General features: G+C 40.2%; 1 protein-coding gene and 1 long non-coding RNA gene across 3 annotated transcripts in view; both read right to left on the bottom strand.

Annotated features, from left to right (window-relative positions):
- The window catches only part of cnksr2a (connector enhancer of kinase suppressor of Ras 2a), a 53,560-nt gene that overhangs the window by 6,102 nt on the left and 21,325 nt on the right, over window positions 1-26,133 (bottom strand). The window contains exons 4-21 of one of the 2 annotated variants that reach the window (XM_034861943.1): window positions 22,555-22,642; window positions 22,129-22,170; window positions 19,312-19,431; window positions 17,624-17,683; window positions 16,821-16,889; window positions 15,043-15,189; window positions 13,504-13,616; window positions 13,244-13,398; window positions 12,918-13,007; window positions 11,301-11,515; window positions 7,913-7,964; window positions 4,967-5,142; window positions 3,527-3,600; window positions 3,336-3,407; window positions 2,435-2,502; window positions 1,993-2,090; window positions 1,298-1,516; window positions 91-232 (exon numbers count right to left, since the gene is read on the bottom strand). In XM_034861943.1, coding sequence (XP_034717834.1) covers window positions 91-232; window positions 1,298-1,516; window positions 1,993-2,090; window positions 2,435-2,502; window positions 3,336-3,407; window positions 3,527-3,600; window positions 4,967-5,142; window positions 7,913-7,964; window positions 11,301-11,515; window positions 12,918-13,007; window positions 13,244-13,398; window positions 13,504-13,616; window positions 15,043-15,189; window positions 16,821-16,889; window positions 17,624-17,683; window positions 19,312-19,431; window positions 22,129-22,170; window positions 22,555-22,642 — 2,000 coding nt within the window. The remainder of the gene's footprint in view (window positions 1-90; window positions 233-1,297; window positions 1,517-1,992; window positions 2,091-2,434; window positions 2,503-3,335; window positions 3,408-3,526; window positions 3,601-4,966; window positions 5,143-7,912; window positions 7,965-11,300; window positions 11,516-12,917; window positions 13,008-13,243; window positions 13,399-13,503; window positions 13,617-15,042; window positions 15,190-16,820; window positions 16,890-17,623; window positions 17,684-19,311; window positions 19,432-22,128; window positions 22,171-22,554; window positions 22,643-26,133) is intronic. The other variant, XM_034861944.1, reaches the window with a different exon arrangement.
- LOC117937758 lies at window positions 629-934 on the bottom strand. The gene is made up of 2 exons (XR_004655237.1): window positions 803-934; window positions 629-737 (listed from the first exon to the last, which is right to left on the bottom strand). It is a non-coding gene; the product is annotated as an uncharacterized LOC117937758 (long non-coding RNA).

The raw sequence follows: 26,133 nt of genomic DNA, 5'->3' as shown, positions 1-26,133 counted from the left end.
AGAGAGAGAGAGAGAGAGAGAAAGAGAGAGAGAGAGAGAGAGAGAGAGAGACATTAGCTGATTGGATCCAAAAAGCATGTGGTGTGTTACCTAGTGGTCCAGTTTGTAAGTAGTGCAGTCCAGCCTCAGTCAACGGTGTCTCAATCAAGTCCTGCCATGAACGTCTCTGAGACGAGGAAGAGCGGCCCGGTGAGCCTGTCTCACTACTGCCCCCCGCCGGACTGGAACGGTACTACGGTAACCAGAGACAAATAGAACGTAGTATTATTTTTAAGCAATATTACTCTTAACGGTTGCTATATGTAATACTGACAGCTAGTGTTTAAAATAGTTACTGCGGTACAAATTCTAAATACTGGAGAGATTTGCGTGCCCCGCCCCCTCCTCCTCCTACCCAGACTCGAAGTTCACGGAGGTTGCCAGGCTGAGACCGCAACATTCACAACAATGTTGCTAGATGCTTGTCTCACATAGCCATACATTACTCCACAGCACAGCGGAGTAGCTAACGTTAGATGCTGGCTTTATTGGCTGTCATAAAGCCCGTGTTCACGCGGAGCTGTACCCAACTGACCGACACACTTCCTCGACTTAGAATTACAGTAGGAACCGCTAAAAACTTCGCCGACCTTTTCCACCCGACTGGAATACACACTTTATTGTCTTAGAATTACGGCAACAATCGCTAACCCCACTGCAAACTCACAGTCCTCTCGTCCAAATTTATAGCCCCCTCTCTTGGATTAAACTGACTCACTGCCGTCGGCTACGGCCGCTGAACGTGCTGCACCTTGTAAACAACCGTGGCCCGCTTGCCTGGTCCTCCAGTTAGCAGGGTTAGCATGGCGGCGTTAGCCTGGACCAGGCGGGACCACTTTACTGGCTATGTCGCAATTGTTTTTGTGAGTATGTAAACAACTCAGGTACTGTAGCTATTTAATTCAATGTGAGAACACAAATGTAGAAATTATGCCCATCCCTGTAGCGGTGATAAATTTAATAAATAAGGCCTGCACGTGACTCCTTCATGGAAATATTAATTATACCCAACATTAAAGGAGTGTTGCAGGAACAAACAACACGCTGATACTACCTTCAGAGCCTTTCTCGCAATGGGGCTAAAAATTAGATTAGATTAGATTCAACTTTAAAAATGTACGTTTTCATTCTCTGAATGTGGCAATACGCAACTACATTTTGGCCTGGTGGCGCTAAAGAAATTGAAAATGCAGTCAGTCAACAATTTACTGTTAATTGACATAAATATTCACAGAAAATTAAGTGCAAGGCCACGCACCTCTACAGCATCACATCTGTACTGCACGTCGCTGCTGCTGCTGCCCCCTGGTTTCCTCCCGCTGTGCGTGGTGCCTCCCCCTAGAGGACCTGGATGGTACTGCGGCTCTGCACACACCACGGGAGGCTCGCCGCAGAGGAAGTCCTCCTGGGAAGAGCGTGATCGGGACGTCTCCGTGGAGGACAGTCGAGTGGTCCGGCCTTCCAAAAAGGCACTCATCTAACACACAGAGAGGGAAGATGGAAATGTGGCAGCCTTCAATTGTTCGCCTAGTCTCATTCAGTTGTATCTATTACACTTAATAAGGCAGGGTGATGATTATATTAGTGTATGAGGGAGACACAGGAAGAGAAAAAATACGAATTGAGTGTTTGACTAAAAGGCTAACTATTTATCACAAGTATTTTCAGATATAATTCTGTGTTTCTGATTATTTAAAACAAAACAGTGCTGTCATAGCAGTTGTTTTTTATTTTATCTTAGGCTAAAAAAATACAAGACATTTAATGTGGAGCAAAGCAGCGTGAGGACCAATTATAGCATCAATTATATCAAATTTAGCGGCACCACTTCCTGTAGGCTAAATTGGCAATAACTGTTAAGATGAATTGTGGAAAAACACTGAGCGTGATTGTTGCCTCAAGTACAGCACGTACTTAATATGAATGTGTAATACAGGTGTGTGTGTGACTCACTGATGGAGGCCGTGGGTATGTGTCATATGGAGGTGGGGGACTGTCCTGTTTGGGGCTGGAGGTGGTGTCCTCCTCATGTTCACTCTCACTCCAGTAATCTGCAGGAAAAACACACAAAGACAGTCAGCAACAGCATCCATCCACCCACCCATCCACCCATCCATCCATTCATGAATACTATACAAATACTATACAAGTATAAGTGCAATAGGAATAGCACTATTAGAGCCTAAGGTTCAACCAGAATTACAACACAGCTATCCATGTGCTGTGTATTGAAGGTACAACATACAACATACAGATCCATCCATCCATGAATACCATACAGGTACTGTATAAGTACAATAGGAATAGCAGTAGTGTGTTTGCTACTTAAAGACAATATCCTTAGCAACCATATGCTAAAGTGCCCGTCAGCAAGTCACTGAATGAACCCCCTCACCCTGCTCCTGGCGTATCCTCTCTCGCTCGGCGTAGCCCACAGCGGCCATGTTGAGACGACTCAGCCATCTAACAGAAGGGAGGAACACCCAGCAACAGGGAATCATGATTATAGTACAGTATATCAAAAACAATCAGTTTCAAATATTTTGGATTTTGCTTAGCTGCTTTCTTGCCAAGAGTTAACTGAGAATACTAAAATACCACTCATTTCTGTCGTGCCTGGAGCCCAAATGTGGTTAGCTTAGCATAGCTTAGCATAAAGACTGGAAACAGAGCGATTCAGCTAGGAGGTATTGTCCAACTACTGAACACCAAATCTGTCTACCAGCACCTCTAAAGATAAATACTGAACATGTTATAGCTTGTTCGTTTGCATCTGTATAAAAACCAAACTACATATTTGGGTTTTAAAGCCAGGCTAGTTTTTGCCCCTGCTTCCAGTCTTTATGCTCAAATAAGCACTGCTACCTCTTCTCTTCGGACTACTTACTAAATGTCTAAAAGTCTTATTTCTCTTTAAAATAAACAGTATTCTTATCGTTTCCCCTGCAATTTAACCTATTAGAGGAATTTTGTAAAATACCCAATTGAAACGCAAAGAAAACATCTAATTCTGACGTTTTAACTACATCCTTTGTGCAGTAACGAGAGGATTATGTAAATGACAGCACCTTTTGGGAGATTCTATGCACAGAAAAGGTCGAAGTTTGAGTCTTTATGAAAATATGCCTTGCAAATGATGTTTTTCATACACATCAATGCCTGAAAAAAAACAGGCCTTTATTTGATCATCAAATAAAACATAGTTGCTTTGTGCTTTGGGGATTGTAAACAGGAAGCTGCATTCCTGCCACCCAGCAGGGGGTGTGCCCTTCTGCGTAACCTTCTTCCATCTTTACCTGTTCATGTCGTCCACTCCATCTGCTGCAAAGTAGAAACTCTTGACCTTGGGGTGGCATGCTTTGAAAGCACTAGAGCGTAATGGGAGGGAAAAAAAGCATTTATACATCATTGCGTGTAAACTGCACATGGAGTGTAAACACATGAATATGCAGTAAACCGTAAAGACAAGTTTTTAACGTGCACTTACTACTTCTTGCGACATTCACTGGCCCGGTCAATCTTAAACTCTGGAAGACTGACGAAACCCTCAGCCTTCTCATCCTGAAAAGAATAATAAAAGAGATCAAGAATAATACTAAGTTTATTTCAATGTGATTTATTTCCCTTACATGTGGCTGTGACTCTATGGGCCATGCTACCTTTGCACTCGTAGTAGAGATTCTGGGAAATGAGGACTCCATCACAACAATGTAGAGCTTTCCCCCACCGCTGTCCAATATGATTTTTAGATGAATCTTTTCACTTCACTTGTGTCAAAGCTTGATCGAAAAGTCACTGCCTGGAACGGCCATGATGACTTACTACAAATCGGTGTCAACCTGCACGTCACTTTGTTTCCATGTGTGATGCAGAAGTTCATAGAAAGCATTTATTATGTAACTAAAACCATGCTAGCCGAGTCTCTGGACTGGAATCCAACAACTCCAGTGTGTATTTTTGGAGCAATGAGCCTTCGGAACAGTTAGATTTAGTTTTTGGGATGACGGGTTGTTGGACTAATGGGCTTTTGGTCCAATGGGACATTTTTTGGACTATTGTTTTCAGGAATAATTGGCCGTGGGACCAGTGTGAATTCACACTTAATTTAGTGTTAGCATCTAACATTTGCTAATTGGTTCTAAACACAATGTGCAGCTGAGTCATTAGTTTTTCAAGTCTTTGCTTATGAATTGAAGTACTGAAAAGAAGTGGACATTTTGACCCAAAGTCACTATTTTGAGGAAACAACTCACACATCCCAAAAATGTCTGTGCAGGTGCATGGAAGATAACAAACTTGAAAACAAAGGAACAAATCCTGAACTCTGCTCTTGCTATAGCGTTATCGTTTATTTACAAAAAAGTAATGTTTCCAGACATTTAATAAAAAGTACTCTTGATGAAGGTCCAGAGGGGCCGAAACGTTTGACCTAAACTCACTAAAAACAAACTCACAAATGTCAACCTCATGGTGGCCATAGCTAAAAGGTCAGGGATTTCGGTAATAGATTTCATACCAATTCATTTAATAGGCATCCTAGACCCTATACCCTGTCCACTAGCATCGCAAAGGACCATGAGGTTTGACGTTGAAACATTTATCAAACATTTTAAAAACTTGAGAGAACTTATACTTTACACAAATCTAAGCTAAAGTCAGGCTGGAATCTGTAATATTCTAGCGTTCAGCTCCACTTCAGGGTAACTTGACAGTGTTATCTCCTGTTGTCTTTTTCACAGAACCACCCTAACTCACAAAAACTTGCTCCTCAAATGCTTGCTTAAGTTACAGCAAGTACAGATTATGACAAATTTCCACATACTGTTTTAAACACAATGAAATATGTTACAATTTTTGGGATGCTAAAAATAGTTTTAGAGACAATAAAGATTCAGATAAGAGGCTTAAAAAGGCGTATAAAAAGCACCTCCTCATTGATGTACCAGTACAGGCAGTTGTCCTTCAGAACAAACCAGTATTTCTTCCATTTCTGTGAAAAGTAACCCTTTGCATCTCTCTTTCTCCAGAGCCAGCCCTCGCAGTCTCCTCTGCCCAGCGCCTTGCAGGAAACACGCCTCCGACTCAGGGAGGCCAAACTTCGTCCTGGAACAACACAGAAGAAACAGACGTGTGTGTTACAAAACCAGAACACTCGAAGAAAGCATGAGTTGAACTCAAGGAACATTGTCATTGAAAAGGTGCTTGTAAGTGCACACTCACAAAATGCCACATCCTAATGTTGTAATAAATCTTGGCAGCAGTCCATTCTCCTGATTTGACAGAACGCTGCTGCCCTGCGGTAAGGTAAGAGGTGTTTAAAGAGAATTGGCTTTTCCTTCTGGCATACAAGCCCTGTAACACTTTTTTTCACAACTGGCTTCTCATTAGAGATTACCAGGGGAAATTGGCTCCCAATCGAGGGCTGCCGAGAAACTTTTATTGTGCTGTATCAAAAGTCTTATGACTTTAAAGGGGATGCAATTCAATATTCCATTTATTTCTGCAGCAATGGAAAGTGCAGCGTAGAGTAGATCTCTAAAGGAAACAACTCTATACTCTCTACATAAGGAAGCTAAAAGTGCTGAAGTCTAGAGAGAATCTGCAGATCATTTACTGGTTATATTCTCTGATGAAAACATTACATCCTGGGAATGTACAGAAGTGCTTTTTTACTTCCACTGCATTCTCTATGCAACAGCAGTTCCAAACTAATGCCTGATGATATCATCACCAATTTAATTTCTGCTTTTAGGAGAGAAAAGGGCGATGGCCTCAGCCATGGGCCAAAAGGAGTAACTAATATTTAATTACTTGTTGATAAGGGCACTACTATAACGATCCATAAAACATCATCACATTCAGTTTCAAACTTTGGTTTAGTTGCTGTAAACAAATGAAGCTGTCGCCCAAAAAAGTGCAGATGGAGCTAAAGCTTTCGGCGCTTCACACGATGGCAGAAAATCCCTTCCAGCATGTTGATCCTCGTTAGTGTGGTGAAAGAAAGAAAGGAAAAATCTTTGGTCGAAGAGGCTAAGACACTGATGCCAGGGAGTTGGAGAAAAATACAAATAGGAAGTATAATCATCCCAACAAGAAGAAGCAAAAGCATGTAAGGGATTTGACATTTGGATAAACACTTGCTCTCATTGAAATGAGAGAAAAACATGGGATCATTTGTTTAAAAAAATAAAACAAAACGTCTCCTTATACAGTACATATGTTAAAACATACTGCATATTACAGTTGTAAAATGTCACCAAAATAGAGTAGTTTTCATCTTTACAGTAAATCAAAGCAATACTAAATGAGCTGGTTTTCATCGGTACAGTAGAGAGCAAACAGAAGGAGACAGGACGGAGGAAAGCTGCTTCGCCTGCATTCCCGTCTGGACTTGTGAAAATCGGAGTAATTAGCGTGATGTGTTAAAATGCTAATACAACGGCCTCTGCACCAAAATGTGTTTTTCCCCCAACACTGAAATTATTCTGTTGCAGAGACTTAATAAGTAAGAAGTTAATAAGTCCAAAAGTAAAAAAAAAAAAAAAAGCCAACTCGTGGGATATAGAGCGCTGTGGTCAGTGAAGTTAGTTTTTATTTGTCTCTCACGGGAGTCTTTAAACACAACATTGTGATTGATTGACATCTTTTCACCTGTGCATCAACATTAACAATTACCAAAACAAAATGGGCTAAAGGCACTAATATGACTGAAACACTGATGTGCTGAAATGATCAGTCAATTAAACAATTAGTCATCATACAGAAAACAAATGAGCAACAATTTTGACATGTAACTAAACATTCACATCTTATTAAGCAAAAATGTTAGCAAATTGCAGCATTCAAATGGGAAGATTGACTTTGTTCCTCTGTTTTATGTTTCTGGCAGTTGGTTGATCATCAAGCTTTGGCAAATTGTCAGGGCCATTTGTCACTTTGGTGGGCCTTTTGATAGATTAAAATTGACTAATGAGCAACAAAAAATAAAAGATAATAGTTTTTAGTTGCAGACCTAATCCAGAAAATACATCTCTAACTAAATGATCACTTACAAAATACAAGTAATAAGTAATTATTCACTCTATTGTCAGCCCTATGTACCATGTTTTTGACTGATACTGTGAATAAAGATTGTATAATAGGACCGTGTGTAATGAAAGACTCCTTATGGTCAAAGAAAAATTAAATATTTTGGAACATTTTTAAATGTTAATGTTTAATAAGTTGCTACCATGAGTCTTTTAGTTAATGCACAGCCAGTGTAGCTGCACATGCAAAAATATTTAGCATGTGCAGCTTTTTTGACTTTTTTGAATTTTCATTGAAGTAGGAGACTTCTCGCGCTCGGCATTGATGAAATGAGCAATATTTGCATATTAATAGATCCTAGACAAACCGTATCTGGCTCTAATGAATATGCAAAACAGAATATTGTAATGTTTTAAAATCATGTGTGGATGGGAAATGTGGATGGGTGTCTACAGGCAAGAACCCAATAAAGAATTAAGTTTCCAATAATAAAAGAATAATGAATGGATATCTATGTGGGTTAATATGGAGCCTGTTAGTTATTGGAAATTCTTCCGGTTCTGCCTATGAACACAAAACAACCAATTCAAAGTCTCAGAATTATGTCTATAATTTGTACCAAAAAACATGTTTTTTCCTTGAAACCTTCTAGCAAATTACAGACCCATAAAATGAAGTGCAACTAAAATAATTGGTTCAACTGAAGCAGCAGCTGCTCTCGCATTTTTTGTACAAAGTCCATTAGGCTGGTGTAAGAGAGACTGAATGAGTAGCAAGTGTTGGACTGTGACAGCAACTTGCAAAAAAATGAAAAGAAAACCAAACAGGTGGCGTCTCTGCTTACCTTTATTCTTCTTCCTGTTTTTTGACTGCAGAGAAGAGGACTGTTGGTATGTCTGAGAGCGGGTTGGAAAGGAGAGAAGAAGAGAGAGGGTGAGATGAGGACAGAGCAAGCTGTCAGGGTGAATCAGTGGCCTTTGTTTTGCTGCAAAGAATCATGGGATATAAAAGATGACAGAGGAGAGGAGGCAGAAGACACTTGAATACAAAGGGAAACACTCTTCCCCTCATTATCTCTTTCGCACACAGAGGTGCACTTATGCTGGGGTGGAAAAGTCAACCTCATGGAGGACTTTGGTGACTGTCACACCTCTAAACATAGAACAAAGGGACAGGAAGGGAGGGGTGGCACAACAGGACATCCAGGTGATGAAGGAAAAGATCAAGCGAGCCAATAGATTAAAACAGAAAATTTCAGTAAGCAAAATGTGAGGACAAACATCTAAAAGAGGGTTTTTTAAGATCTGTATGTGCTACAACTTGAGCCTCATTTATTTGTTTACAATTTGATAAACTGGCACCACTAATGCCATACATAATGCATTGAAAGTAATTAGCCTCCGCAGTTCCTGTTTGCAGTGCACCCATGCATGTACTGAGTCACTGGATTACTTTGATACTGAAGAAAACCTAAAAATGAGATGTTTCTCATGCAAGTTCTGGAGTCTCATTTTCTATGATTTCTAAGAAGTATTATGGACATTTATTTGTGACGGACATTGGAGATAACGTAAATGCCATTTGAGATGTGACCTCTCTCGACAGGTCATATGGGACACCAGATCATCTCTGATGTCACGATATTCCACGCCAGAGCCTGGAGCTCGGCTATTCGCAGTCCCACGCTTTGCCAAGACAGATGACATGGGCCCGCCCACACCCACTGATACGCCATCTGCCATCGCAGCACCCGTGCACACTGTAAACACACATGCACGTGGAAAGACATTTAATTTCCAAAGAGATGCTGTCAAAATGGAAAAGGTCCCTGTCAGCCAAACGAACTGTCTGGACCTGAGAGCTCAGACGGACAGGCAGGGAGGACAGATGTCATAGAAGTTACAGGGGGTAATAAACAAGTCAGCATTTGCACGGATTACACTTCACTACTTTTTCAGCACGGCTGAAAGCTTAAATGTTGTCGCTCCAATGAGTCCTGGTTGCATCAAAACAAATCAGACAGGAAGCAGAGTGTTACCTCATTTAACTAGTAGGCCCCTATTACCTTATAGGAGGCAACTGAGGGGGAAGTCTGTGGGGTTTCTTAACCTTGTTAGATCCCCATTTTGCAGCTATAGAATGCAATCTACCTGCAACTTAAGGAAGAATGAGGTGTATTTTTCACACTTCAAATGCGCGTAGTAAATGTTTTATCAAGTTTTGGCAACATGTTTGATGCTTGATGATTGTTGCTGTGTTGACTTTCTTTCAAAGGACTAGTTTGATATTGGGAAATGCACTTATGTGCTCTCTTGCCAAGACTTGAAAGAGAAGATCAAGGCAACTCTTACGTATGTACATTAAATATGTAGCTGCAGCTAGTAAGCTTACCGCAAAGACTGGAAAAAGGGGGCAACAGCTAATCTGGCTCTGTCCAGGGGTCACAAAATCTGCCTACACGCACCTCTAAAGTAACCTGACAAGCCGGATGGTTTATTACCAGAGATGGGGACCCAAGTCTAAGACTCTGATTCGAGTCGCACTGAAGTTGCACAAACAGCTGACTTTATTGGACTCAAGCTTCGAGACATGTCAACAACCTGTTTTCATGCAATTATTGTTTTTTAAACGTAATGTATTTCTATTTTCCTTATTGGCACATATCCCCAACGTATATAACTGAGCTGCATGTCCCCTGCCTTTTGCCATATTGTGCAACGTAAATGCATGCACTATGCCTTATGTGTGCGCACTCATATAAAAAACTGCATCAACAACGGCGACACCAAGTCCTCCCAGATTTGTGCCTTTTGCCATTAGTTTTTCTTTCAATAACATATTAAACAGTGGCAGCAAGTGAACAGCTACATGCAAAGTGTGGCACCAAGAAAAATGATGTGGGATGAAGGGTCGAACTTCAACAGGCATCTCCAGACGCGCCCAGATAGGTCAGTCACTTTGCAATGTGAAAGAGACATTTAGTATATCATCACAGGTAAGACGCTAACCTTTGCAAAGTGTTTTGCTAATGCTGAGGCCCAAACATCCATGGCGCACAGGAGGCAGGACGCACGGATCCTTCTCCCCAAGAACAAAACGCTGTGTCGGGTGGGCAAACTTATGTGATACTTAATTAATCCTTTGGATGATTTAGAGGCTATTAAGTGAACAAGGTGTACCCAGTCACCAAACAAAGGGCCGTCTTGACTGTCTTAATTCTGCAAATATATTTACCAGTTCATCACTTCATTCATTCGTGGTGCAGCGGATCCGTGTGCACTGTCACCTGCCGTGGAGACGCTGGTCTCACTAACCATTCCTCCTCTGAGGCGGATCTCCCTCGCGATGAACTCAATTTCACTGAGCCTACTAACACTTAGAAAATAAACGGCATTATAACAGTGAGTTCCAACTGCCTACTGTGTGTAATTTGGACGGACACTGAGATGCGTATTGTTCTGTAACTGGTGTGGCGCTGAAACTATTCTCTTGATTTCCACATTGACGTTAGACATCTTTTTGAGTAAAAGAGACTTACGTTTAGCATATATCATCACAGGTAACAAGCTAACCATCGCAAAGTGTTGAATGTTTATAGTTGTAGCCATATGATGTGACAGCCAGGGTTAATATGTTGCGTAGACCCCATAAAAACTGATTTTGATACTGTACTGAATGGATTGTAGCTACAGGACATGCTTTGAATTAATAAGATTTAGTAATACAGTTTTAGGGACAGATGAGATGGCGAGACTTAAGACTTGACTTAGACTTGTTGCAAAAGACTTGAGACTTGACTTGAACTTACCCCTCAAAGACTTGAGAATTGACATGGACTCAAGCTCTAAGACTTGAGACTCTACTTCGACTTCAAAAAAATGACTTGTGAACATCTCTGTTTGTTACTTAGAACCCTCTAAGAAGCCACCATTGGAAACTGGAAAAAAAGGGCAGGGCCACGCTGTAGCTGCTTACTGGATGCTGATTGATTTGGTTGCTGCTGTTTGGACACAAACACTATTATTTTTAGCCTAACAGGTGGATTTTTCACGTGATGTGTGATCCGGCGATTATCGCATATCTTGTGATATTGTGAGAATGAATCTGCCGTGCAAGGATCCCTCTAAAGCTCTCTAATAAATATGCTACATTTTTTGATCCATACAAAATGTTCTTGGCCTAGCTGATGTAAATAAAACATATGTGGAGGAAGGACTTAATGAGTGACTTACGTGATAAATGGAGGCCGGGTCTCTTGGTGGAGAATTTCTTTGATTTGTCTGGAGGACGTAGTGGGAGGGGCTTTGGCTGTGGTGGCTCCGTCTTTTGGCACGTTTTGCCGTGTCATTGGTCCGTTTGCCCGGGCGAGCAGTGTGGGAGGAGTAGTCATCGGAGCCGGTCCTCTCGTCCACGCCGGACAGTCCCACGTAACGCATCAGTGACGCTTCTGTGAAATCATCCAATCAAATACATACATCCTGCATTAAGGGTGAGTTAAAACCTTTACCTGTTTCTTAAAGTGATGGTTCAGTGTAATTTCAGCCCTCCAGAGGCTTTTCCACCTGGGTCAAACATCGGGCGATTAGCGTTATCAGCTGGTCAGTGTTTGGAACCATGTGTGTATCTTGTAAATGACCCCACTAAAAATGCCCGAATTTATATCAAACTTCTGTAGTAGTATGAATAGGTGTACCCGCAAATCAATGGATTGGGAAGTTTGTAAGTACATCAGGAGTTTAATCAAATAACACTTGCCTGCTGGCTTCTGCTCTTTGCTGCTAGCTCTACCAGCAGTGAGACGAGTGCTTAGGGACGTCTACAACACTGAAACCAGTGTAAAAACATAGTATTGTACCAAGTTTTCACAAAATGATACAGAAGAGGATTAGGGCCACTGGTGAAAAATGTATGTGAGTTCTGACTTTAATCTCAGAATTCTGACATTTTCTCAGAATTCTGACTTTATTCTCAGAATTCTGACTTTATTCTCCGAATTCTGACTTTTTTTAATTCTGAGATCATAGTCAAAATTCTGACTTGAATCTCAGAATTCTGACTTTTTTTAATTCTGTGAATTAGCGGCCCTAATTCTCTACCGTAAAATAAAAACAATAATTATTGAGATATGTCTGGTGGACTGATGGATCCCCATCATGTGTTGTCATGTCAGGGACAATAATTGTGATGTGACAGAATGTGTCCGAGCATGTGTGAGTATTGACTTGAGTGTTTATTACATTTGTTCTGGTTCAATGTTATTAAGTCAGTTTTTTTTTTGTCCACCAACTTCCTCTTCATCGCTTCCCCGGGTGGAGGAAACTCAGGTTTCACCAGCTCTCTCTCCTCACAGTTTCCACCCTGTCCTCCCCTGGTTGCTAGGCAGCGGCCAGAGGAAAGTGAGACACTGAGAAGAGCTGCTGTCGGCATTGCCATGGCAACTGCGTGAGTGATTCAGGTGGAGGTCAGGGAGAATAGTTCTTTTTTTTCCTGTTTCTGCCTCCTCTCATACCTCATTTTCTCCCTTCTCCTCCCATCTCTCTCTTTTATTCTTTCTCCCTTCATGCCTGCCTTTCATTTTCTCTGCCTTTGTACTAACTGTCTACCTTTCCTTCTCATCCCCTCTTATTTCATTTCTCTTTGATGCTAATCACAGGGAGAATTAAAGGAAAGGGATGGAGACGCATTGATCCCCCCCCCCGCACACACACATAGATCTCTTCGTAATACAGAGAGACGGGAACATTTAACTGAATCTAACAGGCTCTTCGGGAGGTACACACACACAGACACACACACACACACACACACACACACACACACACATATGCATTCCACACGCCAGCACTCACCTCTGCGGCTTTCTCTGTTAAGCTTGGCTGGATCTTCATAGTCGCCCACCCAGTTACACTCCCCAGGCATGGAGACGGGCCTCAGCCTTCCTACAAGTACACACAATTACAAAACCTAATATTCTCCCTAGAGGTTTTATATTCTGATATGTAGGATTCTTGCAAAGGTTTGATTTCTTTTATCCCCGTTGTTAAGAGCTTTCTAAAACTTTTCATTGACCGCCTCGGGCTGGCAGGTGGATTCCCAGCCTCATGATTGTTTTTTTCAAGTGGTTCAACACAGCCAAATGAGATTGAAGTCTCTTTCTCTCATTACAAGAGCGTACCATATGTAGGCGTGGTGCAGTACACGGGCTCCTCCTCTTCTCGCCGGCGAGACTCTTGATCCAGGAAGGAGTTTGGTGACTCAGAGCGCTTAGCAACGCTGACGCCGACGTGGTTACGAGATGCCTCATCTCCAGGCAAGGCTCCTGTCTCATCTCTATGACAACAGCAGAGGCAGATTGTACAACTGCACATCAAAGTCAAAGCATCTCTTTGCTGTCACCGGTTTTTACTTTCTGAGAAGAAAAAATAAACACTGTACCTGGGCATGTATGGCTCAGCAGGGGGAGGGGGGATGTAAAGGTCCTGGATGGCGGAGCTCTTGGTGGGTGTGCCTGAGGGTGTGGCCGAACTGCTGCCCGGGCTTCTGGTTGGCTGCAGAAAGACAATTCAACTTCTCTTTATTTATTTAATGACTGGAATGAATGGATTAGTTAATGGGGCAAGGTGCGGGATGGCTCATTTGTTCAAAGGTAAAAATCGTATTTTCTGATCACTATTAGTCATAATAACCGTTGGAGCCAATATGGGTGTTTTCATTTTGTGGTCAAGTTGTTTCTGAACAGTTGCCTCCAGACCATTGATGGGGCAACAGCATGTTTAGGTGGTCCATAAATAAGGTGGTGGCTCCTGTTAATATATTTAAACTGTTTGTATGCAAGATAAAGATAACAATACGATAATCAAGTCATTTGCTTCAGGTAAGTCTCACATAAATAACAAACTCTACCCATTAATTTACCATAGTGGCAGTCGGCTACCTCTACCACTAAACCTTCGGAGTGTTTGCTGCAAATTATGTACGGTAATTAAATTGCTAGGGTTGTGGCGACATCATTAAAAAGAAAGGTTAAAAAGATGGAGGTAAGAAACACCAGCAGTCCGAAAGTCATACAGGTTTTAAACTAATCTCGCTGGGTTAGATGAAATGGATTGCGCATATCGTCCCTTGTGAACATCCATTTCAGTTAACGGATCAACTTCCTGCTTCAATTGTATTCAATGCTTGCTGTTCCATACATCGTGCGTAATAAAGTGGTTAAGATCTCATGTTTCTTGCCCAGTCAGACTGCTGTTATTTGACTATTGTCAATTTGGTGAGTACAACAAGAAGCAACCCAGTCCAGTCAACCCACTTTAATATACTACAAATTTGCAACAGGAAGATGTAAGATTCAAATCAACATACCAAAACATGTATAACTGTTTAATGATTATTACTGCCAAGTTGTAAACAATTCTGCAAAATGTTGATTCACAACGTGTTTCATTTGTTTTCCCTAAATTATCTGCTACATTAACATGTTTGTTGTGATGTTAAGGCAAAGATAGGTTGTGTTTACAGTGAGTGTTTTTGTTGAAATGGCGCGTCTTTATGAAAGTCTGTGTTACAAATAAGTGACAGATTCAAATATTTCCAGGCAGGTTTTCAAAGTGTATTAAAATCAAAATAAGCAGTATGGACCTAATTCTTAGAAGACAAGGTTAACAAAAAGTTGTAATAAGCAAAAAGAGTATCTTTGGTCACACACAACAAAACTATGATGGAGGGCAGGGAAAAACAACGTTCCTCCTGATTGTGTACATAAGCAGTGATAATTAGGGAGCTCCATTTAATAATTGGGAGTGCACTGGGAATGTGGTTGGAAAGTGCCATCAATTTCCCCTTCACATTCATTCCAGTGTGTTTCAGCTGGCAAACAACACCAAAGTGAGCCACAGAATCCTGACCTAATTACAGTCTATGGCTGCAGTTGTACAGGGAGTGGGAATGCTCTGGGGAGTTATGTGGGCCACCCACCTGCAGAGCTAGGGGTTTCCAGCGCATGTTCTTCAGCAAAGCTGGGGCCGAGCTGAGCGTGCTCTGTGGACGCTTCTTCAGGGTCAGGGACACGACGCCTTTATCTGCCCTCAGCGAGCCGACCAGGTTACGTAACTGCCAGCCCACCTGTGGATGGGAGAGAGTCAAAGCATCCAGTTATCATCATCTGGATAATAACACAATAGCAGCATTATATTTGTATTCAGCCTGTAGTTTGAATTCTTTCCACGTCGTGATTGGATCTCACTTGTTGAGCCTTCTGTGCAAGGCAAGTGGGTGTGGAGGTGGTAAGTCTATCTATAGAGCTTTTATGTGATGTAACCTGCCCTCAATTTGAAAACAAATGTATCTTATCATATATCTCTCTGCGTTTTTAGCCACAGTTTTCACGGAACAATGCCAACACCAAAAAAACTGTCCACGAAAATAAAATTGGCTACCATAAAGGTTCCCAGAACTTAGTTTTCTTGTTGTTCATGGCTCTCACTTTGACCTTTTAGTCATTGGTGCTTTGTGACCAGCGATACGTTTTCAATTAAGGCAACCACACTAGCTTAATTGCATTTACTGGACTGACCTGAGATCTGATCATAATGCGAGAGAAGGTGCAGAGAAGGTTTGAGGATTTGATTACAGTCATTGTGATGCATGCTGCGTGCATTTTCACCTTGTAAAAGTAAGGGTACAATCTGCAGTGTAGCTGTAAACAGACGGGTCGCCCTACCACAAAAATTCAAGACACATAATTGCAGCTGGCTTTAAATTCTCTTTTGATTGACAGGTTAGATAATACAAGGCCTAGATCACAGATCTTGAACAGGGGGCTGGGATCCTCAGAGATACTGCAGGGGCAACCCAAGTTATTGTTTAAAAAGACAATTAAAAATACATCTGAAAATATACATAACATGAGTCCAACAAATTATTAGCATAAATAAATCAGCCTATTTGTGATTTGTTTTTAAAATGTAACACTGATGACAGGCATATTGGTCTGTAAGGTAGCCATTAAGGTAGCCATCCACAAATACAGTTAATGTAAGCTTAAAGCATGATTTATGGTTCTGCGGAGGCTCCACGTAGAGCTTTTGCTATAGCCCATGTAAGTGACATGATGTCTATACTTGTGCGCTGGTGTGTGCGTTGAGCCGTACAATAGAGCTTTTGCACCACAAAGGCTTTAGGCCACCCTACATGTTATTGTAGGACCAGTTTAATATGCAAATCAATTTCAATATGTAGTGGGGGGTCCCTGCTCTGTCTCTCTTTCCGATAAAGGGTCCTTGGCCTTTCAACTAAATCCCTGTTGAAAGCTACTGTTTACATTCATCTATTCTGATGGCGTGAAACTTGCAATACCATTTTTTTTGTGAACACAACACCATCATATTATCCTTTTCCCCTCAGGTTGATACAGTATGTCAAACGTGTTAGCCACCTAATGAATATAAGTCCAATATTTACTCTATTTTAGCTCCACAAACTCCTAAGGGAAATATCTGGCTCTTTAGCTGCTAAATGTTCCACTACGTTTACCAGATAGTCCAAGTCTTTGTCTGCTGAGCAGTTTTTAGGGCTTTGAAAACGGCTAAAAAATTTCACTAAAGTATGAGAGCATTGAGAGTGAACCAGCACAGTGAAATTGCAGGCCAGAAACCCCCCAAAAATGAGCTGAAAGACGCTATAAGGCTGAGTGGAACTTTGGATACATCATTACGACATACAGTATACATAGATATTCACAATAAGAAGCCCACCACAGTCTGATGATTGACTTGAATGACTTCATCTCCGGCATGGATCTTCTTACAGCGGTCAGCTGGAGACTACAGAAGACAGACAGAAGAGAAACAGACGACTATGAATTGATCCCAGTTCATTGATCGTCACATACCAGTGCAAGCAGGCAAGAACTGTACTTCAGCACGATGAACTATAACAGAAGACTCATCCCTATGGAATCGTATGCGCTGTATTAAAATGTTTTAGGCATTCTGAGTACAAATTGGTTTTCTATAAACTTCAACACCACAGGCATCGGGGAAATCCACCTCACTGGTGTTTGAGGGGAAATAGTTTGATTATGTCACAGATACATACTGCTTGGCAGTAATATGTGAATTAGGGATGGGCGATATGGTCAAAATCAGATATCACGATATTCTTGACCAAATGCATCAGCATTGATATTGCAACGTTATTGTAGGGTTGACAATTTCACAACACATTTTTCACAATGAGATTTGGGATAAATAATCAGCAATAATGTGCATAAAACAGTTTCAAGTGAAATTATGCAGAATAAATGACTAGCTGTATACTGACTATGCATGCATGTGCAAAAATAGTGTAATGTTAAAAAATTGTTTAATTCTTTAATTGTAATTTCTGAGAAAATGTAGTTAGTATGTGCTTATTCTTCTCAACATGATTGTATATCATGATATCTCGGTATATGATTTCATCATGAATTGATTCCATTGAAAGACAATAAATTATCATGTTGATTTATTGCCTAGCCCTAATGTGAATGTGTGAGAATAGGATTGTAGCCTCTTACCCCTTCAGTAGTTCCTGTGATTACGTGGAGGCCGTCGTAGGTTGACTTGATGTACATTCCCTGATGGAAAGAGGGAAGAAAGAGGCTCTTGTTTAGCTCCCTAGGTAAAGTACTTCACTTTAAAATTTTGGCTAGGGATGGGGTTGGATAGAATTTATTCAAATTCAAATCCAGTATCAGGTCCATTTGACGAATCTGAGTCCTTTTGAATCCCTGAATCTTATTAGCTTTCCCTTTCAAGTAACTGAAGGCTAAAGTAGCTACAACTCAAATGTCACCTATTGTTGACCGAGAAGACAGATCCACGTCAAGTTTTAGTGGCAGGCTAATTAATGTTGGCTTTCCCGTTCAAGTAACTGAAGGCTAAAGTAGCTACAACTCGAACGTGTCTTGTCACCTTTGGTTGGCCGAGAAGCCAGATACACTCGGCAGGCTAATTAATGTTCCCCCGGTTTCATTTCCATTTCAACCTGAAAATGAGATGAGCAGCAGGATATGTTGGAATTGTCAATTAATTGTCTCCGACCCATTCATTTAACAGTTGTCTGAATTTCATGAAATACGTCAGCTACTAGTTACTCAGTTACAAATGTTCATATGAGTTAATAGGACCTTTGGCTGCCACAGTTAAAAAATAAGACGCTGCTACCTGGATGTTTCCCAGGGTTTTTTACTAATAAAAGAATGAGGAGACGTAAAAGGTTTAATATGAGATTTGTTTGCAGCAGAGTTTAACCAATCTACATATGTCGCTGACCGCAAACTAGATCCAATTTGGAACCGGATAACTGACACTTAAACTGTGTTGGAAATTGTTAGTTTATTTAACACGCAATTCAGACCAAACCCATACAATTTTTTTAAATTAACTATAAGTTACAAATACAAAACTCTTGTTTGTTTATTGACTCTATATTAAAAGGTGCTCTTCCACATGTATTTCACTACTTTGTGGTAATGTCGGAAGTTCTACCATGGACTCTAACATTTTTTGGTTACCTTGTTTCAAGCCATTCTAGCGTGGTATAGAAAGCCTGCAGGAAGACTCAGCTCAATATAGTAAAAACGGATTTGTGTGGCAGGGCAACTTTAACAAAAGGATACGTTGTCCACCCTGTTTATTGTTCATTTAGTATTTAACCACTTGGAGATGAGATTTTGTCATCACTGCATTATGGAGTTTGGATATGAATAAAACAGATTTTTTTTATTGTTTTCTGTATTCTAGAGCCACGTGCACAGGGTTTGACCTGCGTATTACTGTTGGAAAAGGGAGAGTCATCTTATTATCTAGCTAATGCGGTTTATTATTCGTTGCTAATACTGTAATCACGTTTTCATTATGTCTGCAGAAAAAGACTGGGAGAGTAGGAAAGGGTTGGGGTATTGAACCACTACGAAAAATACATTTTCTAAGGTATAGATTACAAATCATACAATCAGCACACAAAAGCATGCCCTTTTAAACATAGAGGGAATGACAAATGAACCTGAAATACATCCACACAAACAGTAGGAGGATGATAGTTTTTAAGAGACTTTGCCAGGCTACTCCACATAGCATTCAGGGATGGGAGGAAAACGTGCTCTGGCTCAATCCCAAAGCTGTTGGGACCTCACAAGTATACTGAACTACACTTGGACCCCATGAACATAGTTAAACAAGACCGCACACACAGAGTCCTCACCAGGCCTTCTGAGGATTTGATGTTGGTAAGGTGAACCAGCTCGAGGTGGGCTGACTGAGAAACCAGCGGGTCGGATGACACACACACGATGTGCTCACACACCTCCGACAGAGTCTTGCACTGGAGAGAAGATGAAGAAAATGAGAGACGACAAGTAATAATACAATGAGCTTTTAGAAAACAGGTTCCGCAGCGATGATTTATTAAGAAAAAACAGAGTTGGAACTAAAAGAATAACATGAACAACCTGTATTTTGTGTTTGCCAAAATTAGACCACATAGACTACAGCTTTTTTTTCTTTGTTAGAGGATTTCTTTTTGGCTTTTCCTAATCTAAATACAATGGCTCAGAATTGCTCGATGGTGTTTTAAGCCCCCAACATCTCCTTCCAGGAAGCACTGCAACCATTAACCTTAACCCTAACCACAACCATAACCATAACCATAACCATTGCCTAATCATAGTGCCTGCCAGGCAGCGTTGCCTTGAAGGAGACGTTGGGGACTTAAAAAACACAGATCAATCCCAGAATTAGAAGCTGCCGCTATTAACACAGCTATAGTTTATCACTAGTGCTTCCTTCAAAGGGTCAGTTCACATTAATTACAAAAAGCCTAAAGTTGTATTTAGCTGTGCAGATAGTTTTGGTTTTACTTGTCCAGTGTTTTCAGATATCTGTCTCTAAAATGTCTGCACCCGCACCAATAGGATGCAGGTGAATTTAATGTGTGGAGCCCACAGCACTGAAACAAGCCGAAAGTAGAATCCACACCACATGCTGTCGACAGTTTCAGGCACAATTTGCCTGGTAGAAAGCATTGATGATAAAAAAAACAGCTGAGAGCGTATTTTCAGTGGCTCCCAAACTTTTCAAAGAAACAACATTCACAAAAGATAATGGCAGTGAACTCAATACTTTTCATGACATTTGGCAGAGTGTATTTTACCTAACCTTAACCTGGACGGCCTTCCTAGAAACAGAGCACTCTGGCTTCTGCCGTTTCCAGGGGAATTAGAGTCAAAGATCTTTTTCACAGCAGACATTTTGACTTGCCGTAGCAGCAGAAGAAAAACTAAAACATTAAGTATGAGCTCCATTCCAACAAGTAGTGCAATGCAGTAATTAGTGATTGTATTAGTAACCTCTGTGTTTGGCAAGTCAAAATGACTGCTGTGAACAGGGGCGATTGTAGGATCAGAGCTTTAGGGATGACTGGCACCCTTTTTATGTCATTCTTTTAAAAACGTTATTCTAATGGGCTAATTGTGCCTTTGAATTTTTTCATTTTGATCCACCATGGTAACGGAAACACTGAACTATGTAACTAAAAAGATCCCGACAACTAGGGCTATTAAGGTGAGGTGGTATTGCAAATGAAATTGTATATGTATTTATGTAAAAAGCAGATAATTCCAGAATGCAATAACAATTGGGAATTAGAGATGTATGTGATTTTGACTGATGGTTCCGAATGTTTGTCTGAATGATCTAGGCGTTTAGATTCTGTGTCACCATGTTGTGATGTTCCCAGAGCAGAACTCCTTAACTCACGATAGACACTTTTTTTTATATATCAATCATTATTTTGTCGGGGGTGCCAGGATCAAGTTTAGGGATGCCTCAGCACCCTTAAAGAAAGGGATCAAATCGCCCCTGGCTGTGAAAATAGTCAATTAAACTTGAACTGCTCCACAGTTTAGGATTTTTTTTGTCTGGAAGGAGATGTTGCTGTGGAATTATTCAAATGTCCTTTTGCTTTGTTGTATGGGTATGAAAGCTGAAATCTCACAGATCTTTAACATCCTGGACAAACAAAACCCAATCTATCTGCACAGCTAAAGCTAGAGGTAAGTGATAAAAGATGTTAGTGTTATTAAATGAATCAACCATTTAAAGGAATTATCATTTTGGGAAATGTGCTGATTCGCTATCTTGCCGTTACAGTTCAACGAGAAGATCGACACCAATGTCATGTCTGTCCCTTCTGCTTCACTTATAATGTTTAAACCATGATTATATACAACCAACTACACATTTTTGTGAAAGTATTCAGAAGCAGCAATGTGAACTAAAGCAAGTGTCAACAAACTGTTGGCAAAGAATACACTGAAAGACTACACTAACACTAATACATTCAATTCAGTTAATTTGAATGTACACTAAAAACGTAAATTAACGATGGAAGCTAACTTATGTTGATTTATTTTAATTATGTGACTACAATGCTAGCTGTGTGTTAATATTCCGACGGCGGAGTAACTGGATTTGGCTTTCAACCAATTCTGCCAATGTCGTGTGAATGCAGCACTTGAGCCAGGAGGTGGTTGGACTAGCTTAGCATAAGGACTTAGCATAAGGACTTAAAACAGCTAACGTAGCACTTTCCAAAGTTCAAATATATGACCATGAGCAGCTATAAAGCTTACAAACTAACACGTATTTTCACTGATTGACCACGAAGCTTTGGTTGGAGAGAGACGTTACTGTGCCTTGCTGTTATCGGCAAGTTTTTTTTTTATTAGTTTTTTTAAAAATTTGTACAGAGCCAGGTTTGTTGTTTCCCCTGATACTGTCTTCATGCTAAGACAAGCAAATCACTTCTTGGCTGTAGCTTCATATTGAATGGTATGAGAATGTTTTTGATTTCTTTAAAAAAATTCAAGATGTGCCTTTGAGATTTACTAAAATACTCGATCCAGCTGGAGCTTCTGTGTTTGTGGAGTATTGTATGAGTGAGGGATTGTGAGACTTTAAAGATAAAAACTGGACACTATCCATCAATACGCAACAAATAAGCAACAGCTGGCTGACTTACCACATGAAGGATTTTGTTCTCCGTCTCAAACACCGTACAGTCCTGGAGGAAAAGCAGAATTTAATGTAGCGCGAGAAGAACACACTGTCTTGCTCAAAAACACACAAACACCATCTAACCATTCTGTATACTGTCTGGGCCTCACGTTACTGAACCCTACACTTGCACACGCTATACCCTCTCAGATACAAAAAAACACGCCCATGCAAACAGACACATTTATCTTTTATTTACACACACATCAGTCACAGAAAAGACAGCCTGTAAGGACGTAAATAGCAAAGAATTGAGTCTTGCTCGAGGATGCAGAGGCTGGGGTTGCTGCATCACACCCACACACACCGTTCTTAGGGTGATATGACAACCATGGCGGAATAAAAGCTATCAGCCTTCAAAACACACACACACACAAACAGTTACACACACCTGCTGTACAATGGTGGTGAGCTCCAGGCAGAGCTGAATGACATTATTTCGGGTTACTGAGTAGTCTGCCACTGTAGCAAAGGGAGACCTGGAAGGAACAGATAACACAGCAGAATGTCTTATAATGTTTCTGCTGCATTCAATGATGTACAGAGATGGGACAGGAGCATTGCAAGAGAGACAGTAACTGTGCCCATACATACACAGGCAACCAAATCTATAGGAAGTGTTTTACGAATTGTACATGAGTGAAACATCATGTGTGTTGTAAATCGGGGAAGTCGCATTCTAAAACGTGGAGTAAAGTGACAGAAGGAACGCTATGTTTGTCTCCTATCACTTTAAATGTCTTTCTGTTTGCATTTGCATTGTAACTGTACATTATTATTGTGATTTTAAACATATTGCAATATTCTGCAATATACTGCAATTTACAACCTTTTTTCCAACTTCAAAAGATTGTTGCCTGTTATTGGTCATCTCACTTAAATTTAATTCCTGCAAATTGTGATTGTCAAATTGACAAACTGACCAATACACATATATAAAAGTAGATTGATACTTGGCGTCAGTGTATTAATCAATTTAGCTTGTAGTCACTGAAAATATTGCAATATTATGCTGTATTGATTTTTTCCCCCACCCCTACCAGTTATCCTCCTGTTTACATTGCTCGTTTGTGTCCGACTGACCGTTGTCATGGTCACAGGTTATCATTTAGCATTGATTGTTTCATAAACGTGAAGTAGACCAACTTATTAACTTTAGTTGTACAGTTATTTTATAGGAACTTATCCCTAATGTTTGAGTTAGAAAAGCAGAAATTAGGAATTATTTTGACTAAAATTCAAGGAATAGATGTTGATGATAATCACAGACTGGAACATGTCACCTTTTACTCAATGCTATTTCAAAACCACTTTAATGTGTTTTTCAATTGCTATAAAATTGATTAAGACACCCCAAACATTTATGAAAGTAGAGATTTGTACTTGCCAAAGAGCGTTCAATCATTCATGTTATTTTGGAAAGTTAAAGAGAAGATCATTATAGGAAAACGGATCAATTGACCCGAGGACAACATGAGGGTAAATAAATCAACTGAAACCATTGTTGATCCTCTTGTATTGTTGGCAAGCAAGGAACTCAGGATTTGTCATGACTTTGACTAGAAGGTGGACATTAAAGACCCAACACCTACTAATTTTACCAGTACTCCCAGTACTGTAACTAAAATGTTCAGATTACATTAATGTTAAACAGATAAAAGCAGCAAATCCTCAAATTTAAGAAGCTGGAAGAAAGAGTTGTGTGTTGTTTTTGTGTCACAATTGTCATTGACGGATTTCCTGTGGATCAACTAGTCAATATTATCGACCAACTAGGCCTAATTGTTTTGTAATAGAAAAGAATATAAAGCCCTCTCAAATGAAGTCATGAATGCGACATATACATAACTTTAAAGCTATGGTGTGTTGTTTCCGTCGCCCCCCTGAGGAACTCTAAGCAATGACAACAAAACCGTTGGCACGTCCACATTTTTAATAAAAAAAAAAAAAAAAAATGATGGACTCTTCAAAAGGAGTCCGTCACGTTTTTCCTTCACTTGATTTTCTGCACACAAAAGTCACCGGAGGCAACCAAGCTTCTGAACACACTGTTCTGAGAAATACAGAGAGAGTTGTGTGGAGCTGATAGTCTTAATAAGTATCAACTCATTTGGCAAGAGCTTGAATGTAACGGCTGTCATTAATATCAAAATGTCCGCACTAAAGCCAAGTCTAAGCTCAAATCGACGCTGCCAGTGAAACCATAACAGGAGGGGCTTCAACAAAAAATGGGTGATGCTTACAAAATTGACCTCCATGAGAAATTATGGGCCTCAACAACCTCCTTCATAAAACTGGGCTTTATTTCACACTTAAATGAAGAAAAGAGTTCACACTCAATGAAAATGCTCATCTACATGCTGAAAACGTTGCAAACATGAACAAGCTCTGATGCGCAACCCCATTAACTGTAACAATTACTCTTACTGATTAATGAAATGTCCATTGTGGCCCGTTAATAATATGCAAAAAGTGTGAAAAGTCCATCTACCAATGAAAATGTTAAGTCATTGCAGTTTAATGCTGGTCTGTCAACAGCTCCAGCATTAAAAATACTAAAGACATCTAACTTCAAGAATAAGCTTACATGCTGAAAAATGGCTTCTTTACAGGGGAGATTCTACTCCCACAAGGGGACACCGCATTTGGAGATGAGTGAAGCTGCATTAGAGAACCAGGTAGGCCATTCTGTTCTGAGTGCACCAATTTACACACCTTATACTACTTTTATTTTGGAAACAACAGACCAAAAAGGCATAGTTTGGCTGTTGACTGAAATAAACAGGGTGAGGAGGGTTATTAGACCATTCGGGATTTATCACACATTGCCATTGGCACCATCAATTCCGAAAGTTTCCCACATCTTTGTATGCACAGTCAGAGTTTCCACTGAAGTGTGCTAATTTTTTCCCAAGAGAAGAAGGTCTTTAAAGCCCTTTTTGTGTGCCAACACAATGTTTATAAATGAGGCGCGTATGGTAACATAAAAGGCTTTTCAGGTGTGAAAATGTTAATGACAAGGAACACTTTGCGGCTAATGCAGTGCTTATGACGGCATACAGATATCAACACTAATGCATCAGTATGACTGGAAGTCATTATCATTCAGGCTTCGTGACAGACAGTGTATGTTTACAACCAGTGGTAGAACAAGTGTTCAGAGCAGCTTCTTTACTTAGACTAAGTAAAACATATATATGCCACACTGTAAAAAATGTATTTGTATGTACAGTATGTAAAGTATTAAAACTAAAACAAGTCACAAATGCTGTTACAATTACCCAGAGCCCAAAAGGACACCTTCACAATACTTAACATATTATTATTAAAATAATTAAAAAGGAACAGCAGAAAATTCTCACATTCAACCCTTGAAATGTTATTGCATGAAAAATGATCAATCAAAATAGTCCCTGTCAATCGCCTAACCGATTAATCGTCAGCTGTACTTGTACGTATTGTTAGGTAGTTTTTAATGCACAACGCAGCATCACATTTTATAAGATCTTCATATATTTTGGGGGCAAAGTATTTCAGATAAGATAATTGTAGTAGCTTCTTCGTCACCACCATCGTTGTCTAGATTCCATCGGGAGGTCTGATGGTTCTCTACCTCTATATAGATATAAATATTAAATTTATAAATATGAAATATTAGTGATGGAGTCTAATCGTCAAAGACTTAGTACATTTTATTGCGGTATACAATAACTAAATAATTGTTTTGTATGTCTGCGTACATCTCTCGCCTGACTGAAATGTTTTCGGGCCCCCTCTGAAAAGCTTTTAGTTGCTTATTTGGGGTTCCCATTTCATGCGTCCTGTATATGATTGTTGTGCCTCATGGAATTGTGATTGAATGTACAGTGATGACGTGTGAAATAAAAACAAAACGAAAACAAAACGAAAACGAAATGAAATGTGATGAAGAAAAAAGAAGTAGGAGGTACAATGAAATGAACAGTACAAG

Source organism: Etheostoma cragini, chromosome 22 (genome assembly GCF_013103735.1).
Source record: "Etheostoma cragini isolate CJK2018 chromosome 22, CSU_Ecrag_1.0, whole genome shotgun sequence".
NCBI lineage: Eukaryota > Metazoa > Chordata > Actinopteri > Perciformes > Percidae > Etheostoma > Etheostoma cragini.
This window is presented reverse-complemented; position numbering and strand designations above follow the sequence as displayed.